This window comes from Falco biarmicus, chromosome 6 (assembly GCF_023638135.1).
Source record: "Falco biarmicus isolate bFalBia1 chromosome 6, bFalBia1.pri, whole genome shotgun sequence".
Lineage (NCBI taxonomy): Eukaryota > Metazoa > Chordata > Aves > Falconiformes > Falconidae > Falco > Falco biarmicus.
In genome coordinates, this window is record NC_079293.1 from 68,042,717 (window position 1) to 68,063,981 (window position 21,265).

At 36.7% G+C, this 21,265-nt stretch overlaps 1 protein-coding gene across 3 annotated transcripts in view; it reads left to right on the forward strand.

The window, feature by feature from the left end:
- Positions 1 to 18,479, forward strand: part of HACE1 (HECT domain and ankyrin repeat containing E3 ubiquitin protein ligase 1) — a 53,913-nt gene extending 35,434 nt beyond the window's left edge. For all 3 annotated transcript variants that reach the window (XM_056343090.1, XM_056343091.1, XM_056343092.1), the window contains 7 exons: positions 867 to 1,016; positions 5,836 to 6,032; positions 10,716 to 10,847; positions 11,568 to 11,666; positions 11,954 to 12,024; positions 17,017 to 17,130; positions 17,562 to 18,479. In XM_056343090.1, coding sequence (XP_056199065.1) covers positions 867 to 1,016; positions 5,836 to 6,032; positions 10,716 to 10,847; positions 11,568 to 11,666; positions 11,954 to 12,024; positions 17,017 to 17,130; positions 17,562 to 17,664 — 866 coding nt within the window. In that variant the 3' untranslated portion in view covers positions 17,665 to 18,479. The remainder of the gene's footprint in view (positions 1 to 866; positions 1,017 to 5,835; positions 6,033 to 10,715; positions 10,848 to 11,567; positions 11,667 to 11,953; positions 12,025 to 17,016; positions 17,131 to 17,561) is intronic.
- The last annotated feature ends 2,786 nt before the right edge of the window (positions 18,480 to 21,265 follow it).

The following is a 21,265-nucleotide window of genomic DNA, read 5'->3' on the forward strand; positions in this document are numbered from 1 at the left end:
AGGAGGGTGAGATGTTTGTTTTAATGAATCCATGCTATTTCTGCCTGGTTGTAGAGGGACATAACTTGCTGGGAGCAGTACAGAAAGTGTTTTTCTTCTGCATATGTAAGGGAACTGTGGTTGTATTCCTTTATTTCCTTTTAGAAACCTACAAATTCAGTCAGTTAATTTTTGTGGGAAAACCAGATGTTGATCTCCACAGATCTATCTTGTATTTGACTACATGTCTTTTGGGTGCTTCATATAAAGCAAATCTTTATCAATAAAAGATCTGACATCATCCTCAGTGATAAATGTTTTGCTTTCTACCTTACAAAGCTGTGGGAAGTGGCAAGGAATTCAGTCAACAGTAGAGGCATAGGTTAGTCCCTGAAAGTTAAAAGGGAAAGTTCAGGGCTGTCTGTTTGAGGCGGTCTTTTCCAAGGAGACCAGGCCTGGACTGTCTCCTTTCTGCATCTGGCTGGAACCAGATGAAAGGAAGTAGATGCATTCTGATCCTTTCTTTGAGCGTGTTCACAAAGTTGACAGCAGCGTGGCCCGTTACAGTGAGCAAAAAGTGCACGTAGCGATATAGTAAGATGGATGGCCAAGTTTAGCAGATCCTGGTTGCCCTTATGTTGATGATGATTATTTCAGAGTGCTTAGAGAATGGCTAAGCAGTATGGTTGCAATAATAGGATGTCATTACATTCTAGTAGTTTATTTCCGATATCTTTTTTGTGCAAATAGATATCCCCAAACAATCTTCTAGAACCCCAAAATAAACTCTTTCACTGTTGTCAATGCTTAGTGTATATCATAAATACAAACTTCACTTGAAGAGAAAAAAAAAAGTCGTGAAATGTGATAATATTTTTGTTTTATAGGAACAACTTTCCAGCCCAACAGCAACTCTTCTGTAAATCCAGACCACTTGAACTACTTCCGTTTTGCAGGCCAAATCCTGGGGTTAGCTCTCAATCACAGGCAGCTGGTGAACATCTACTTCACAAGGTCATTCTACAAACATATTCTTGGTATGATTTTATTAAAATCCTGTTTGAGTCATAACAGTCATCAGAGCAGTAAACTTTCTCCTTTTTTACCTTGTGTGATAAAAGTGAGCAAGTCTTGGAAATTAATGTCTTGCTAATCTTTTATGTACATCAGAGTCACAACATAATATGGCAGTAATTGCTAGTCCAGTCTGAGCCTTTCTTAGGAACTGTTATAGTTGCAAAATATAGAAATACATTAGCAAAACTACGTGGGAATTTTATATAGTTAGCAACTTTTAATCAAATAGTTAGTCTTCGAATGAATCTTACATTAAAACCAAGAAAAACAAGGGAGGCATCATTAATCTGTCTAAAACATAATAATATAATTTAGTTGTCTTTAATGTTGCTGACTAGGAATGTCTGAAAGGCAGACTAGTGCGACCAATCGTTTTTGTGGTATATGCAGTTCTTTGCATCACAGTTGTGAAGTTCATCTGTCTTGCCACATAATGTCATTATTGAGAAATGAAAATAATCATACCATACATAATTTAGGATGGACTTAGAAAGTTGATAATGTTTATGAATTCCGGCAAAAATCTATCAGGCATTCTTTATTATGCCTGCAGTTCTTCAGTTGTGTAATGTTTTAACAAGGTGAATCCATATTGTTGTGAAAGCTCCCTGTCTACTCACTCCAGCAAATACTACCTATTTCCTGAAATAGTGTTTCAGAACTAATGCAGGTTCATCCTGTCTCTTTCCTGAAGAGTGTTGATTCATACGTTTACTGTAGCATTGAAGAGGATTGGTCAGAAGTCTTTACGAAAATGTACCTTTTCTTTTTAATAGAGAAGGACTGCTGTTACCTGGTGGTATCTGTGGTCTAGGGCTCTTCTCTGCTCCTCTTTGAGAACCTTTGTGCTTCTTGGTTGCTGAACATGATGCCCCTGTTCTGCATTGTCATGAAAAGCTTTTTCTCTTGCATGACGGATGTGATGGAATGGTAGATTCCCTTTGCATTCCTGTTACTCCTCCACGTATATAAATACCTTTGCTGTTGCATGCAAAATTTCCTTTGAGTTTAAGCACTGTTCTTTAATCCTCTTTGGAAATATAAGATAGCGTAGTATCAGAGGTTTTATTTTCCTCAAGAACCACTCCTTACTTTGAGACTTAGCAAGGTTTTCAAGGAATTGTTTGCACCTCGTTCTGTTTTTCTGTAATTATTCTGTCTTTCTGTGATGTTTGCTGAGTTCAGGACATAACAACTCTTCACTTCAGATTTACTGTTTCTCTTCCCTGACTGTTCAGGGAAGACTGTTGCCATTTGGTGGAGGCTTGATCATCTTAGTCAAGGTCATCTTGACAAAGAGATGCATTTTACGTCTCTCCCTCAATACTGCTTTCTGCTGCAAGAGAGTGACTCTTCACTGGGCAAGAGGACAGGCAGTCTGAAGCAGCACCATGTTGGCAATGCCTCATCAGGCTTCCCTAATTATTGATCTTCACATAGGAAAGCAGTTCCAAAGTAGACATATCTTTGTGTGGTACAACTTGGTGCTGATTTAAGAGTTGGCCTCTGGCATCAAGAGATTCCTCTGTGAGCAGAATGATGTTCACAGGCTAATCTCCATGTGATGTATTCACAAATGAGAAAAACTTATTTTTCTGCTGTTCAGTGACACCTTGAGAATAGTCAAGTGTTGCTCTTGTCACCTTTTTTTGAAATGACTACTGATGAATTTGGGTTCTTTTCTAGTTTGACTTATGATTATGTACTGGATTTATTTGTTTCTGAATTGACAAGATGACCTATTGTTTCCTTCTTTTTTTTTCCATTTTGCTAGCTTAACTATTGCGAATCAAACAGCAGTGAGAGTAGTCTGTTAATAAGATCTCATCAGTCCCTTTTAGTAAAGTAATTCTGTTGAACAGGCATCCTGGAACTCTCCAGAGGTTTGTGTATGCTTAAGTTCTTTAAGTTCAAAAGGTTAACAGGTTTTTATCACTTCTTGTTATTTATCAGACACAGAGAACTGGAAAAGTTACACTTCTGCTTCCCAAAGCAGTTGCTTTTTCTGCCTCACAGTGTATTTATTTAAACCTTTCCAAGGCTTTTTCCCTTGGCTGTGTGCATCTCCTCCTTTCTTGTCTAAGGAACCAGAGTTGCACAGCAGCAGATGTTCCTGAGGGGTTTTTATTTTATTTTTGTTTTGGGTTCAGCTGTCGGTTATGCCAACTGTTGTTCATGCCAAATACAAGTTACTAAGTTACAGACATTAAGATTCCCTTCAGCTACTTGTCAGGCCTTAAGTAATGGAGTATGAAACTTTTGGAAGCCTGAGACCGTTTCCATTCCTTTGGTTTCTCACCGTGCACTCAGATCCTTGTTTTCTGTAGCCTTTCATGTTGATCGCACTGAATCCACCAGTTCTGTGGTAAGACTTCCTGTATCTGAGGAACAGTGTGAGCCTCTTTCAAAGGAGCTCTTCTCTTTAGTCAACAGACATGATGTTGAAGTGTGTTAATTAGAAGCTGAAACCTGTATGAAAAAATGTGGCTATTCTTTTGAGACTCAGGTGGGTGCATCACCTTTTTTCACTGTGATGAATTGAGATCTTTCTGCAGTATCTGGTAGGCAAGGAAAGATCACCAACTTGTGTGTTAGCTGGGTCATCACTTAACTAATGTGCTTTATAATATGTTAGATATGTAGCTTGCATGATTATTTTGGTTTGCCGTGATATCAAATATACCATAGGTTTTCATGTTTATTAGGGCTGCACTTTACTACAGATGTAGAACTGAGGCAGAAATATAGTCAGAAATTAATAAGGTCTCTTAGGTTTGTTTTTTTCGAACTTCCTGTCTGCCTGTTGCTTATACAGGGGAGAAGATACTTTCACTAGTACTGTTGTCCAGTTACTGTGTATTTTTTCGAAGGAGCCACTTTGTTTGGAAAAGGAAACTTCTACCTCCAGCCCACAAATACACATAGCAGATAAATTCCTCACTGTGCTATCTGCTGTTAAGCCTCCTCTTTCTCAGTATAATAGAAAATATTCCTTGAAATGGCATAAATAAAAGCGAAAATTAATTTCTGGGTCAGTGTGTGTTGAGGTTGAAGCCTTAAATCCTTGAATACGTACTGAATTTTTCTTTTTCTCAGAGCTTACCTGTAGTATCTTTTTGAAGTTGTGTTGCACAGAAATACCTGTTTATCACAATTATACTAGGTTAGATTTCTCTTCCTTTTCAAACTACAGGTGCCTTAAGGATATAGCAAGAGAAAGATATGTAGTATTTAATGGGATTCAAATTTTGTCTTGATAAATCTGACAGAGTTTCTTTATAACTGCCTGGCTTGAATCTGTTGACTAGTATCTGTCAAGCAAATGAGTGAGCTTAGTGCTTTGGTCTCACAACATGGTGACTACGAGTGTAGTCTCATCATAATGCTCCAGGTCAGTTTCTTCTCTGAAGGAGTCTCTGATTCCTACTTTTCGTTCTTCTTTTCCCGCATGTTTTGCTTATGTCCCTCAGAGACATCATTATTTCCACATCTCTTATCTGAAATGCCCATATGCTTACTAGTTGTCAAAAGTGAAAGTTCTCTAGAAACTACTGGAGAGCTGTTAGATTTTCTTTGTTGTATTTTTTGAGAGATGACGGTGGAAATTCATTAGTAAATTATCTGTCCCTCTCGAACTGGAGTGTTCCTTTATTTTATTAGAAAAACAATGCCTTACGGTTTGTGTACACACCGTTTCAGTGCTGGTCAGCCCTTCCAGGGAAATGCTGTAACATGTTTGCACTGGCTGCTGACCTATGAATTCTGTGTTACTCTCTGGGGTACTGCAGTTCATAGTATGCTAAGACTTCTACTAATGGGCACCCTTGTGACACATCACAATGCACAGAAGAGGAAGCAAAGAGAGTACTTCTTGATAACTTACTGTTCTCCAAACCTGCTACCATCCTCACCCCCTGCCCCTTCTCTCAGGTATTTATGTGTCTTGGTAGAGGTAAAGAATCTGTCATGACAGTTAAAGTAATTGTAATTTGCTTTCTTGTGTAGTGAATAGGGTAGTTCTCTTGTGCAAACTCAGGGTCACCTTGTTCTCGACACATTTGCTGAAATTTGCTTTGAGCGCCATGTCTGTGAAGGGACTGTAAATAAACAGTTTCTATATTGGATAGAAGTCAGACTTATAGCAGCTCTCTTCTTCATGCTTCTAAATGACTTGTAAGTTCAGTTTGAAAATGTAAAATTCCTAGAAATAATTTTTTCAGCCATATAGTAGGTCTCATAGCAAACATGATTAAAAAGAAGAAAACTGAAAAGCAGAAGTTAAGTACAGAAAGGTTATGTGTGGTTTTTTTTTTCTCTACACTATCACCTCTAACACCCCCCCCCCCCCCCCCCCCTTCCAAATAATTTTATGGGGGAAAAGATATTATTATAGAGAGATATGATATTTGGGTTTCTAAAAGTTACGTAGAAGATGCCAAGATTTTTTTAGGAAATTCCTTTAACATTGTGTGTTCTGTATGGTTAGAAGCTTTTACTGAAATCTATTAGTGAGCTAAAATTGTGCAAATTCTTGTTGCTCAAGTGGTATGCCATTTGCTTCACTGTGAAGAAACATAAAGAAGCTTGATTCTTTAATACTTTTAAAATGTAGTAAGTACAGGTCTGCTCTAGAGAGTAATGGTGAATCCCTTTTTCCCTTTTCCTATTAGTGCATTATTCTGGTTTCTCTCTAGAGGGCAATCTTCTACCATATATTGATTTGGAGTGCTTTTTGCTTTATCCTATTCATTTGAGGGGTTTTGTCTCTATTTTTTCTAGGTATACCTGTAAATTATCAGGATGTAGCATCTATTGATCCAGAGTATGCAAAGAATTTGCAGTGGATTTTAGATAATGATATCAGTGATCTGGGTTTAGAGCTGACCTTCTCTGTTGAGACTGATGTGTTTGGAGCAATGGAAGAAGTGCCATTGAAGCCAGGGGGTGCAAGTATACTTGTTACACAGGAAAACAAGGTGAGTATACAGGTTTATTTAGAAGTTGATAGTATAAGAAAAGCAATTGGACTGACTTTCTGGATAACTGGAAGCATAAATGGTATACCTGTTTTGAAGGAAATACACAAAAGAGTTGCCAACACTCTTCTTTCTTATTCTAGCTTAGCATGTTATAGTACTATTTAAAGTCTTTGTAAGTGTTCAGGTTTGAGGTTCTTCTTTCTGTGACAGAACTTTTGGAAGGAAAATAGGATCAACTTTAACCAGGAAGGTTAAACAGTAGCAATTGCTAAAAGTAAAATTGTAGGTAATGTTGCAAAGTGTGCTGCCTGCTAGTGCAGTCTATGGCACAGGACTGCTCTACTTTATCATACAAATAATTGACAGAGCGAAAGGCTGCAGGAAGCTTTTTCAGCCATTTGCAAGTCATGTGGTGAGTATGGAAATAATCTACCTTTTAAAATGTAATATAACAGCTTGGAAGGTCCCTGAATTCTGTGCAGCATTAGTTCAAAGGCAAATATGGAAAAATGCAGCCAGACTTCGAAACTGATCGAGAAATTAAGGTAGTTATCAGTCTGATTGAATTCTGCAGTTTCCAACTAGATAGTTTTGAGTAACTGCAGGAGTGTCATGAGTAGACCTGCAAATTTTTGTATCATTGACTCTTTCGATCCTTATATCTGCTTTGTTTCGTGATGTTCATTTGTGTTGAGCTAGCCTAAGTTGTTCTGTGCAGTGTTTATTCAGCTTTACCAGTTGTGTAGACAGCTGCTGTACTGGTAAGTGACCACGTGGTGTCAGCATTTGTTCTAACAATTCTAGTTTGTGTTGGAGCAATTGGCACTGGATTTTTGCATGCTTAATCCTTATTTTCGTTAAGGCAGAGTGTCATTTCAGTAACGTGTATGCATATTAGCCTGATTCTGCACTGTTTCCTGCAATACAGTAATTCATGAAAGAATACAGATATAAAGTCTAATAGCGAAGGCAGTGGATGATTAATTTCTTTATCAGGGAAAGCAAGGGTGGTGATTCTTGTTTCTGGGTAGGCTCAGCTTCTCAATATATAAAATAGATGTGCTTGTTGTAAATTGTGGTTTCATAAAACCATTTAAAAACTATTACCAGTTAACATGAAATTAGAAGTTTGCCCACATTGCTACCTGTTAGTCGCTTAAATCGCTCTGTTGACTTCTGACTTGGAGCACACTGAAAAGAGTGGTTGGACGTGTGTACAACAGAGGCATCTATTCTAGCTCTTCAGCCCTCCTCAACTGTGGCAGGAGGGGATGAGAGTTTGTATAGCTTTTATTTGAAAGGTGGTAAGAATCAGATGACAGTTGTGGTAGCTTTGAAACTGTTAAATTGATTTTTGAATTTGAAACTGCAAAATGTGAAGTCAGAAAACATCTGTAACATGGCACTGTCTCTTGTTCACCAATTTTGACAGTGGCAAACCAAATTGTTGAAAATTGTAGATCTGTGTTTTAGTGGTGTTTGGGGATTTTTCCCAATTTCTTTAACATGATGTGGTTTTGCAGTATGTTTTAGCTTGGAAGTTCTAGCAGATTAAACAGGAAAGTGACTGCTTTACTTTATAGAGTATCTTTTTTTTTCCCTGCAAGAGTTATCTCCCGCCCCCCCCACCCCCGGCCTTTACCTGAGGAATAAAAGATTTAAAACTGTTTAAAACTCATTGTATTTTCTATACCTCCGGAAGAAGAAAATTCAGCATCTAAAGGGATTTGCTGTGTATGCACACTAGCAGATTACCTGTTTAAAGGATAGTATTTTTTAAAAAATGAAATGAGTGAATCTTTATTCCTTAAAAAACCCAACCAAACAAACCAAAAAACCTACAAAACCCCCCACCCGTGTAAAAACCGAAACACAGCCCCACAGAAACCACCCAAAGAATCTGTCTCCCTCTTATTGAAAACCAAAATTAAAGAGTAAATGCTCCGTTGAAGAGCAGTAGTAGTAGCTATTTGTAAAATTGTTTTCTTTGAACAAGGGCATGTTTGTTTTTTTTTCTTTTTTTTTTATATCAGCTGTTAATGGTGAATGGCTGTGGGGCCATACAATGAAAGTGGTCTGGTCTTGCAAATGGAGCATCTGTGTAGTGCCAACTGAAGTATCAGTAACAGTAGTGGTTCAGCTGTCTTTTGTCAGGGTAATGACAAAGGGAAAAAGTCAGGCTTTGTCCAGTGTCCATGCTACGCATTTATCTTTGGTTTTTGCTGTCTATATTTTGCAGGTTTTTATTTAGTTTTTAGGAAAAAAATAAAATTAGAACTAGGCAAAGTTTGACTGTATGTTATTTTAAAAACATGATACAAATCTTCACAATCCAGTGGCTTTCTCTGTCCCCCAAGGACTTGTCTGTCTGAACTGGCTATGCTGTTTGGCTGTAAAAAAATTATGTATTTTTTTCAAACAGCTTTAGAACGGAGCTGCTCTTTGAATCTGAACATCATAATGAACATTGATCTTTGTCTCAACAGTATACGGGATTGTGAAATCGGGGAAGCATGATCACTACTTTGTCTACCTCAAAGGAAAATATAGAACAACCCCTCATCCAGACTAGACCTTGTCATTATATTTGTGATGCCCATCTTGTGTGTTCAGTCAAATCTCCCCTCTTAAAAGAAAGCTGCATTGTACCGTTTATGCACTATGTAGAAATGCATATGTACATCTGAAGCTATGTAGATATTTCTGTTTGTAACGTGCTCCTAAAGCTTCTGAGAGGGAATAAAATGTAAACGAAGTGAATGGAGAGAAAAACAAATTGACCAGTTTTTTTACTGACATGTATTATGTACAGTCTGTGGTACAGGTCTTTCAGCATGTGCCAGTGCCAGGATGCTCAGCTGTTCCAGGCTTTTTAAAGCATTTATTGTTACACCTAAAGCACAGCAACTACTCCTTCTCATAATGAAAGTATTCAACGTAAATATTTTTGTAATGCAGAAAATAAGTGTTTGTCTTATTGTTTATAATGGAGTTTTTTAGACTTGATGTGAATTTTTTTTTTTCCTCTACAACCTTGTTTTCTGAATAGCCTAATTTATGTCACAGCAACTTTGAGAGTTGCAGAACAAGTGTTTCCGATCATCGAAGACCGGTGTTAATGCTACTTCTAATCCTGGTATTGGTGAAGTTTCTGATTTCTTCCTAGAGGTTATAAGATCTATTCACAGAGGCTGGCTTTTGTCTAGTTTGGGTAATCTCCTTTGGCTGCCCCTCTAATTCCTTAGAGAAGAAAGGTGTCTTCAGTTCCATTGACAGTAGAAACAACCTAGGGAGATTACTAGATTGAAACTAGATTTTTGCGAATAGCTCTGCAGTTGAAGGTATGATTAGGTAATGTTCCTCCTCTTCAGAGCAGTTCACAAATGAGTTGTCTTCTCACTCTAATGAAATGGTGGTAATGCATTTAAAAATATCTTCCAACTGCAAAGCACATGACAACCCCTCTATACTTCTGTGAATGTAAAGAACTGCCTTTGAAAAATACTCTTCTATTTTGAAATGTTTCATATTTCATTCTGTATGGGAGGAAAGAAAGAATGCTTTGTTGCTTTTGTGCAGGTTCAGAACCTAAAAGTTAAAGGTAATTTATTTTAGAGTTAAAAATGTAGTACTTTTGTAAGATTATTGTCTTGAAAAGAAAGTGGTAGTTGAGATGGTTTCATTGGGAAATATATTTCATTATTAAGAATCATGATTAGGAAGTCAAAGTGTTACTTTAAAACTGAATACCTTAAGTTATCTAGAGATAAATTTTTGTTCTCAAGTAGGAATCTCTTAAGTAAAGAAACTTTATTAGACTTTTGTAGTTTTGACAGGGTAGATGAAACATGTTTATATGCTTTTACTGTAGGCACTTCTGTTGGCCTCATTCAAAACCCTTCCTCAGTTAACCACTTCCTAGGATTTTGTGTTTTCAACAAAAGCGAAGTTCTGGCAGATTCCTTTTCTAACTGGCATCTTTTAAAGGGGAAGGAGCCCCGAAAATTCTAAAGCATGCAAACTATGATATTGTCTGTTCACATGGTTATGATGTGAATGCTTTTCTGTTTCTTTTTTCCTTTTTAAAAACTGAGGAGACTTTCAAGACTTTCTTTTAAAAAATTGAAATTGTTACTGTCATTAAGATAACAAAGCTTGCAAGCATAAGTCATATATTCTGTTAGATGTCCAGAGTTAGGCGGAAAGCAAGAAAGCTTTTTGGCTCACAAATATTCTTTCAGAATTAACTTTTTCCTGAGTTATGTCAGATTGCTTGATAGAATACTTTTCTCTATAAATATTGCCTTGTTTATGTGCTTAGATGATCACAGTGGCAGTTGTATATAGATGCAGGCACGGCAAACCAAGTTTTATTCACTTCCTTTATCTTAATCCAAGTCCCTGTTTTTTGACTGGTTTGTGTTTTGATTTAAACACTTCTGTTTGGGAATTACCTTTGGAAGGAAGGAAGGGGAAAGAACAGAAGGGGCTCTGAACTCTGAGGGGTCTTCTAAATTACTTTGGGTTGCTTCTGTGGATGGGAAGTGCATAGGGACTCTTAACAGAGTAGATGAGATTTGTAATGTATTGAGGATTGCATTTGTGTGTGTGTGTGTGAGTCTGCGTGAGCACTGTGAATTTTTGCTATTGTGTATCTTAGTGTTCTTTTCTATATTGCAGGCTGAGTATGTCCAACTTGTCACAGAGCTTAGAATGACAAGAGCCATTCAGCCTCAGATAAATGCCTTTTTACAAGGCTTCCATATGTTCATTCCACCATCTTTGATCCAGCTTTTTGATGAATATGAACTGGTAAGCAGAAATGCCTATACTTTTAAAAATACTTTGTTCAACATACTTCATCAGTAGCGTAGAAGTAAAGCTCAATACCCACAAAATAAACATTTTGTGTCTTTCACTTTGGTTTTTCTTCCAGGGAATCTGTCAGTGAGGATCTCAAGACTGTATTTCTGCTTATCCTAATTACGTAGAATTACCGTCTTTCTGGAATGTGGTAACTTCACATACCAGAGATGTCTTAAATTATAGTTTCAAAATGGGATCAGGATGTTTTGGCCTTTTAAGCCTTTTCATATTTTCTTTCAGGAGGACAGAAGTCCTTTAAAAGTAAGGAGATGCTATTGTCTTTACTTTTTCTGAGTCACAGAATCAAATTCCAGTAAATTTTTTTTAAGTGGTGGTTTGATCTTCTGTAACCAACACATCTCAAATTTTGTTTCAAGTTATAGCAGAAATCAGAGCTTTTTTCTTACATGTTCTTTGGCAATAATTTCTCTTGATGCTGTGTTCTTAAAAAGATCATATAAAGTTACCTGAATTCAAGGATCTTCTTGTGTAAAATTAATTATAGGTTCTTTAAGGCTGCAACTAAGCAGAAAAAGCATTGTAATTTTTATATTTCTTAAAGCATTACTTTTTAAAATAGCAGAAACATTTGAAATCAATGATTATAATAATTTATAATAATAATATTCAGGAGGATTAATTGCAGTCTGTATGCTTCCTCTGAAGGAGCTTTTGTTGTCTGGTATGCCAGAAATTGATGTGAATGACTGGTTAAAAAATACAGAATACACCAGTGGCTATGAGAGAGGAGACCAAGTTATTCAGGTAAAATTATTTTTTAAATAATGTAGACTATTGCGTTTTATTAAAAAAAAAAGGTGCTTTTGTTGTCATTTTCTGTATGTGTTTATGGAAGCTTATTTGGCTGGAATTTGTGGAATTCTTTTTATACTATATTCCTACATTAAGTGACTTATGTGTGAATTTGATATGAAAAATTCCATGATTTAAGTAGCAAACACACAGACATTCTGTTTACTGTTTTACCATTACTTTTTGAAGTACTATAAGTATTTACTGCAAAATACAAACTAACTTTTTTTTTTACTTAGTGGTTCTGGGATGTTGTGGAAGAACTAACTCAGGAAGAAAGAGTATTACTATTACAGTTTGTTACTGGCAGGTGAGAAACTCTTCTGTAGCAATAAATATATTGTCTGGGTACCCTGAAATTAGTCAAGAGGCTTTGTATTACAAGATCACCTAATTAGAAACTTTTGCATACTTCAGTGTTCTATATGTTGATCAAAGTAGACAAAGTATGTGTTAATACTTTTGCTGCCTGTACTGCCAGCAAAATGATTGATTACGTATTTATTAAACTTTGCAAGAGGCCTTTGTTGTTGTCCGAGGCAATTTTTAATGAGGCAGTGGTAAATTTAAGTATGCTTTATATTCTTCTTTCTGTTGCATATTTATGTGGCTCTTGGCTGCTCCAGTAATCAATACGGGCTTTAATATATGAGATGACTAGGTATCACTTCACTGAGTGTAAACAGAACATCCTTCTCCTAAAGCTGAGGTGAATTTAACATTAGTGCAGTGTGTTAAGATCAAGTGAAGACATAACCTTATGCAAGACTGTTTGCTTTGTATAGGATTTCTGTCCTAAATTCTAGTTGTTCTTCAGGGAAAGCTACTTTTATTTCCTTTATTAGTTTGGGGGCCATGGGGAAGGTTTTGAGCAATAAATGCCCGTGAGCTGAGTGAGCTGACGAGTTTGTGTGTACAGACATTTTGCAACATGAATCCATAGACATGTGTGACACCTGAGCTGTGTAATCCATGTCTTTTTCTGGTGGCAGGTAGAGATCGCACTGTTGTTTTAATGTGATGTTCCCTTCATACTCTCACACTGTAGGATTAGTAGAGTAGTTGACCATTTGTGAGTTTTGTGGTTAAGCAATGGTAAAATACAAATTAAGATCATCAAACCTTGTCTTTTATACCAAGGAATCTCAAGAGTCACAGCTGTCTCATCAAATGGCACGGTCTTCAAATTCTAGTAGTTTCACTTGATTTATTATGAATTTCATTGTTTCCAGGGATCACAGACAATTTAAGAAGCTGGTTCTGTGAACATCAGTCTTTTCTTTTTGTCCTCTGCAGAAATGAGTCCTGCAGTTCTAACTGCACATATGTTGCATGCCAGCTGCTGGTCTTTCATTTTTAGTGGACTAGTCCATTTCTAAATTTAGATGGCAGATAAGGATCTTTAAGATGTGAGATCATGTTTCAAATGCTTCTTAAAACATTCCAAATGATAGCGAAGGGGCATTCACTATTTTCATGGCATTTGGGATAACCTGGATTCAAAGGGATGCTTTCTATCAAATAAACAATTATGTTGTGTGATTAATATGTGCTTGAGCACTGTTCATTTCAGTCACAAATCACATACTGACTTGTTCTTACTCATTCTGTGTAAGTAGGAAAGAAATTTTTGGTATGTCTTTAGAACTCTGGGCTGGAATTTAAAACCAAATTGCTTAGGTTTTTTTCTGTATCAATATAGGAGGAACCCATTGTGCCTTTTCTTCAGTGATTGAAATGTAATAAGTATATTTTTCCATAAAAAATTAACTTATGAAAGCTATTTCTAATAGTGGTATGCAGCTGGTGTTTTTACACAGAAATCCCCAGACAGTTCTAGTTTCTGGGCACGGGAGGATTTAGATGCTGGATTGTCTATGAGCTAAAATGCGAGTAAGTAAAGGCCAGTATCTTGAGTAAAATTTTACACTAAAAGTATACCTGATGTCAAACTGTGATCTTTTTCTGGCATCACATCTCCTTAGTGAAGAATTTGTTTCTGTGTGTACTGGTGAGAAGGCTGCCTTAAAAATTGTCATTGTTTTTTCCGTTTCCCTTTAATTTATTCTGCATATTCATTTGATTTTTATTGTGTGTGTGAAGTGGTACTATTCTTTCTTTCCAATCAAAGACTATGAAATTAATTTAGCAATTTAAATGAAAGTAACTTTTATGATTACATCTTCAGCATTCCTCTGACATCTCTAAGTATTTCTTAAACTTTGCCTTTTATTGTCTTCCCTTGTTTTTACACCTTTTTCTCTTCAATGTAATGTCTTGCTTTGGTAGTTTCAGTGGAGATATCATGCATTCATTGTTAATACCAATTTTGAGACATCTTTTAACAGAAAAGTAATTTGAGCAATGTTTCAGTAGCAGAATCTGTGTGTTTGGAGGGCTTAGCACACTCAAGAAAAAGCCTAAATATTCTTGTGCCTCATGTTGAGGATCTAAAACATGTATTTGTGCACTATCTACTTTTTCCTCTGCTGACAGCTGGTTAAAATGGCAATTCTGCATGCTTTACACACACACAGAGAAACACACATACCACCCCCCCCCCCCACCCCCCCCCATTAGTTTGGTTTTTATAATAGTATTTGGCTAAATTATTGGTAATTATCCACTGGCAACTTTTGATCTTTTTTTTTTTTTCTTTAGTTAACAGTTGGAGGGAAGCGTTGACAGCTTGTCATGATAAATTTTACTTTATTGGTATTCTGCATGTATTGGGATTGCTGTTTGACTTAGGGGACCATAGTTTCTGTTGAGTAATAAGCTATATGCTGTTTTAAGGGAAATTCAGCATATTTGATAAATGTGATAGATATATGTGACTACTTTTAAAAGTAAAAGATAAGGAAACTGGCTTAAAGTATCTCTTCTACACTCTTTTCATTTCAAGTGAATTTATGTGAAATCTGTAAGTGGGAAAAACAGCTAGAAAAGTTAGGATTCAGATGTAAACTTAAACATTTTAATAGTGTTGAAGTTTCCAAAGCTATGAAATCATATTGTTGCTCTCGCTGAAGGCTATTGCAGACGCAGTAGGAGAGGTAAGATACTGTGATCTTACTCGCACATACTTGGAAGGCTTTCTTTTCTATATTCTCAGTGTTTTGCTTGGAAAGAAACCTGATTCTTGGAGGCATGAGTTGGCAGCCATCTGTTGCTTTTAAATGTTTAAAGCTCTGATCATACTATACAGTTTTGACCTGAAAAACATTGTATTAAGGTTTAGTAAGTTAGATCGTAAAAATTTTTAGCTAATTGTGGACTGAATGAGAAATGTTCAACAGTTAGGCCTGTGTTTTATTGCTGATTTGAATGTGCAATTGAGGGGGGAAAAAAAGGGTCACTGCAGGAGAAATGGCGCTGTATTAGAAATGCGAGCCAAAACCATGGTATGAAAGAGTATCACTGTAAAATCTTTTACAATTGCTCTGAACTGTGGAATTGTGAGCACATTTCCAATTGTATGTCAGAAATAGTATGCTGCAAATAATCAGTGCTTCCCTCCGTAGTAGTTGCCTTATATACCAGTGCTAAAACTACATGCCCAACTTTGCTGTCATTACGTTACGTGATAACGGATCACTACAATGGATACTATAACTGGCCTTTAAATGTATGTCTGAAAAGTAGTATTTTGAGCTCTGTCGCAGGTCCTTAAAATTTGTCAGTAGCACCCCCTACTCCTTTGCGTTTTTGCCAAGTAGTTTTACTGTGAGCTGAGGCATTCATTTTTCTTTTCTATTCTTGCTCCTGGTTTTTACAGTCACTTTGATTTTGTGAATGTGGGAGCATTGTTTTTAATGTAAGTACCTGTAATCTAGCATTTAACAGCTGTTATATATTTTTATGGAAGGTTTATTTTGTTTTATCAGATTCTTTCTTTGCTAGTTACAAAATCACAGAATAGCTGAGGTTGGAAGGGACATCTGGAGATTGTCTAGTCCAACCCATGCTCAGAGCAGGGTCAGCTAGAGCTCGGATGCTCAAAGTCTTGTCCAGACAGATTTTGACTGTGTCTGTGAGTGCTGACCCCTCAGCTTCTCAGGGCAACTTGTTCCAGGTTTGACCACCTTACAGTAAAAAAGTTTTTATCATGTTCAAATGAAACTTTCTGGATTTAAATTTGTGCCTGTTGCCTCCTGTCCTGTCGCTGGGCACCACTGGATCCTCCATTTTACCTGTTCTTCTTTTCAGGTATTTATATACATATACATCAGATTCTGCTGAGCCTTCTCTTCTCCAGGCTGAACAGTCCCAGCTCGCTCTCCTCTTGTGTCGGGTGCTTCAATCCCTTACCGTCTTTGTGGCCCTTTGCTTAAGTTGCTGCAGTGTGTCCCTGTCCCTGCTATAGTGGGGAGCTTGGAGCTGGACTCCAGGTGTTTCTCACAGAGTACAGGGAAAGGGTCACCTCCCCTGACCTACTGTTGACCTTCTTTCTGATGCAGTTCAAGAGTCTGCTGGCCGCCTTTGATGCAAGGATGCATTGCTGGCTCACATTCAACTTCTTTAGTCCTTATTCTTTCATTATAGTTTTATGATTTTTTTTTTTTCTCTGAGAGCTTGTTAAATTGTGACACACATACCAGCTTAAGTTGATGTTATAAAAATATCTGAATTTGTTCTCTTTGCCTCTGTTAGTTCAAAATTATAGGGAGGGACTCTGAAAACTTCAGGGCTATTATCCATTTACATCTTGAGTAATCTTTGAATAATACATTGATAAAAGGAAAAAAAAAAAGAGTTAACATGATTAAGTGAGAATACATTCCTGAAGAAGCTAGTGACTTGTTTTTAGTGTGTTCTGATTTTGCTATGGGTCACGTGACTGATGTAATGGTTTTATTAGTTAATTGAAATACTGATTTGAAGTAGTAAATGAAAAGACTTGTCAAGGACACTGGCCAGTTGTGCCATGGATAATAATCAGAGAATGAACTTTTTTGTGATGTAGCATTTCTTAAACTGTAAATATAAATAACCGTAGACGTTTGCCTAAACTGAGATAATGTTCTGTTATAAAAACTGGTGGTTGAAATGAATTCTTCTTGCAAATGGAATTATTATCATTCAAACAATTTGATGCCTAATGTTAATGGACGAATGTGTTGTTCAATATTGTAATTAAAAGCATTTAAAAATGAGAATTTTGATAAGGGTAAGAACAGGGGAGCTTGATAAAAGTATTGGTAACTAATTACTAGCAGTGAGAGAGATTTGCAGTGTAAAGATTATATTTTTTTGGCTTATGACATTCTTGTAATGGTCTAATTTCTGTGAATTTTCTCAGTTCCAGGGTGCCTCATGGTGGCTTTGCCCATATAATGGGTGGCAGCGGACTACAAAATTTTACAATTGCTGCTGTGCCATATACTGCAAATCTTTTGCCAACATCAAGCACATGGTATGCAAACTAGTCTCTTTGAAGTATCTTAAAAATGGGGGCTATCTCATGTCAGTTGCATTCAAAAGATTTGTACTTTTGACCATGTTCATTAAAAGGCCAAAAAAAATTTCAGTTAGTTTGTGGAGTATTTGCTATACAATAGATGATGTTACATTGTTTGCTTATTGTTTACTCCTTTGTTTTGCTTATTTAAAGGCAGTAGGATTAATTAAGGAATATTCAAGTTAAATAATTGTATTACAATTTAGTGAAGCGAAAAAACCCCTAAATTTCCTACAGTATATTTGAATGTTCAATGGTATTGTAATGCAGCACAGGTTTGTTTTCTTCCATAACTGTGAAATCTTCTGGGCTTTCAATCAGAAGTCTTTACTGTTGGGTTTCTTGCTGAGCTGTGATGTGGTGCTTTTTTTGTTTTTTTTTTTCAGTATCAACATGCTCAAGTTACCTGAATACCCAAGTAAGGAAATCCTCAAGGACAGGCTGCTTGTGGCATTGCACTGCGGAAGCTACGGTTACACAATGGCATGATGAAGTCTAGAAAACTCATCTGACTACTGATGTGCAATTCCGAGTGGCAGAAGTAATTTTGGAAACTGTCAATAGAAAAACAACTTAGATGCTGCAGCCCATTCGCAGGGCTGGGCTTCAGAATTCATACAGGATCATCAACTTTTCCTCCATTCTGTGTTGTCAAAGTAACTTTGATACTGTCATGCCAAACCTCTTGGTATGCTGTACTTTCATTTTTTAAAATTACAGATCTATGTGGGAAATTAGTTTACATGCTTTTCATTATTACTTCAGTCTGAATCAGAAAGTTTGTCAGAATCTGTTTCCACAGTTTACTTTTGATTTTGAACTATGTGGTTGAATGACATTTGTGTTTTAGTTTACTTTGCACTCAGATGGCATACTGCTAATGGACAGGCTTGTACTTTATGCCTTGTTGCATGTGAAAGTGCCATTTATTTTTGCAGAGAACAATATAGAAAGTTCAATTGGGATATTGTACAGTAAGACAGAGGTGAAGTATTTTCCATTTCTTTGCATAGCAACAGAAATGAAATTTTATAACTTTTTAGTATTTGAATGTATATAGTATATAAAGATTAGACTGTTACCACTGGAAAAAATAACTGATGAAGTTGATATCTAATTTATATTAGAATTTACACTATATTCTACTAAATATTTAAAGTATTTGTGACTTTATAGTCAACTTGCAGTTTAGAATTTGTAAATATTATTTAAGATCTATAGCTATTGTTTGAATGCCTTTACTCTTTCCTTGACATAATTGTATGTTCAAAAGGTATTACTAAATTTTAATATTTTAACCAGAATCTGAATGTGACAAGTTTGTGTGTCTTTGTGAGTGGTTTATTCTTTCATCCCCAGGATTTTATTCATCTTACTGTAATTAAATTGTCATGGAAGCAGCATTTGAGAAGGCATTGTCAAAGTGGTATGGATAGTCATAAGCAAATGCACAAGGAAAGAACTTGAGCTTATTGAGGTGAACTGACAAGACTATAATAATTAGAATTTCATGTCTAAATTTTTATAACATTATTATATGTTACTCAATATGTAGAAATACACAGCAGTGGCTCATCAGCATGTGTTCTTGATAAGTTGCTGCACATGTTGTGGTATACAATGGACTAAGAGCCCTAGGGTAGTTTTACATTACTATTTTGGTTCAGACTAGGAGTGTTTTTTTGGTTGTAGGTGGGGTTTTTTTGTTTGGTTTTTTTTTTTTTTTTTAATTCATCTGGTTATCCCTGCTTGTCATGCTTTTGCTTTAATGAATAAGCAAACTGGATTCTCTCCAGGTGAAACTAAACAGAAAAATATGATCAAAAAAAGTGCCAGATATTAATGGATGAACATCTAATTAAGTCTGCAAGACCTAAATGAAGTGGTGATCTGAAGTGTTAGTAAATGAGTTCAGACATGGCAAACCCCCCAAATATGAGTTTTAAGGTTCAGATCCTCAGCAGAAACTGTTTGCTAATGATCCGTTCATGTTTTACTACACTAAGTGCTAGTACTTGTGTAGCCTGAGTTCACCAGCTAATCTGTCTAGGCTGCTTACTTAGTGCTGTTTTTTTCAGATGTTAGTTATTTTAATCTAAAGTATACATAACGTCTCTGGGGGGGTGAGAGAGAAATCTGTGGACCATGTGATTCAGTGGGGCCGCAGTAATTTTCCTTTGGTTTAAGCTTTACACATAAGGCACATTATTTCCTTACTGGTTCTGCTTGTGTACATGTATGCATAAATGTTGGTTTAAATTCTTTTGCGGTCTCTGTGACTGCAGTGGAAGGAGAATACCAGCAGGGCAATCCAGTGAAAGCTGGTTAGACTGTTCCTTAGTCAGTGGAGAGATGCTGTTCCTTTCTGGCATGCTCTGGGAAGCTTAGACTATTTAGATAGGTTAGATTTTGAGATGGGGTGTGTGTTGTTAGCATTGAATCCCAGTTATCTTGCATCCTTCAGTTAGCAAAAGTACTTTGCTTTTCTGTGCGGTTGGGCTGTGCGTGGTTTCCTGGCTATATAGTTTATTTCTTTATGTGCCTCTGTAAGGTGGATGGATAGCAGGACACTGTTTTGAGCAATGCAAGTTGTTTGTCAGGAATTCTGTGTTTGTTTTCTTCATGTAAACTGGGTTTTTTGTCTTTTATCTGAGGGTTTTACTATAAATACTGTTGTTTATTGACTACTACGCAGTCTGTAACCTGTTTTTTCATTTCACTTGTTCTGTTTCACTGTAATACACAGCAGTTTGCAGGAGGCTGAAACCTTGTGTACTCCTGCATAGTGTCCAAAACATGTCATGCTGTGAGGCTGAATGAAGGGAAATAAGAGTCATATTTTTTGTCTCTGCACTCCTGTACTATATTGTGACGTAAGTATCAACAAGCTGAATTTGGTCTCAAACACCGTTCCTAAAATGCTCAGCAACTGGTTTTGAAATGTGACAAGGGTGCAGAGTTTAATGTTCTCAACAGTTTCCTATGACAGATCTGCCTGTTACAGCTTCACAAATGGTGAAGTAGATTACTCCTTCCTCCCCTATGCCACTGTTAGTCATGTCTCATATCAAGTATCTTACAGTATTTCTTGTAATATTTGTACTAAATACTCCCACCATTGTGTCAGAATTGTCAGAATGAAATCCTTTTAAAATACTCCTGTAATAAAAACCAAGATGAAAATATGTAGAAGACGGGAATAGGGCTCTTGGTACTGGACTCTTGGTATAACAGCAACCTTATTACTGCTTGTTTTGAACAGGTTTTTTTCCCCCTGCTGAAACACTAAACAGTACTGCCTGCTGCGGCTGACCATGTGAAGTTAGCAGAATTTAGTTATTGCATTGAAAGACCGTTTTTAGGACACCTGTGCCCTATTAGCAACGGGGTGTGAAAAGCCTGTTGAGAACCTATAACTTAATATAGCTTATAGTTTAGAATGATTAATTGGCTTATATCTGTTCTCTCCCACTGTGCCAGAACAAGGCAGGGTGAGTGTTTTATCTCGGAAAGAACAGAACAGATGTCTTGTCAGATCATAGATCATGAGCGCTCATTAACTTTTATTATCTTTATGAAATGTTAGGTAGCAAAGCCTAGTTTTTGGTGCTTGAAAATATGTTGTGCATCTAATGTTGCAAAACCATTAAAACTGTAAACTGTAAAATGTAGCTTAATGATTTCTACTGTATGTTTCGTAGTCAGTAAGATTGAAAATGGAATGAGAGAGAGAAGGTGGTTGGCCTGAATTTTCTGGGGTCTTGGAGACTTCCACATGTATAGTGGAGAAAATATTAGGACCACCTCTGCTTTGGAAGGATGTGAACTCTTTATGTAGGAGTATAAACTCAAAGTTGTAGTTTGGACTGCTCTTGAAGTCTCATGAGCTGATTCAGCTCTGCAAGTACAGCTCAATAGTGCCTCAGAAAAGCCTTGCTCCTTCCCCTTCCGGACCTGAGCAGGAGTGGAAGCTCTCTTCATGGCATCCAACCTGGATGTATGATGCATAGAGCAAGGGAGGAGGAGAAGATTGCTCAGACTGCTTTTCTAAACCTTTTGAATAAATAAAAAACTTTATTTGTCCCTCATG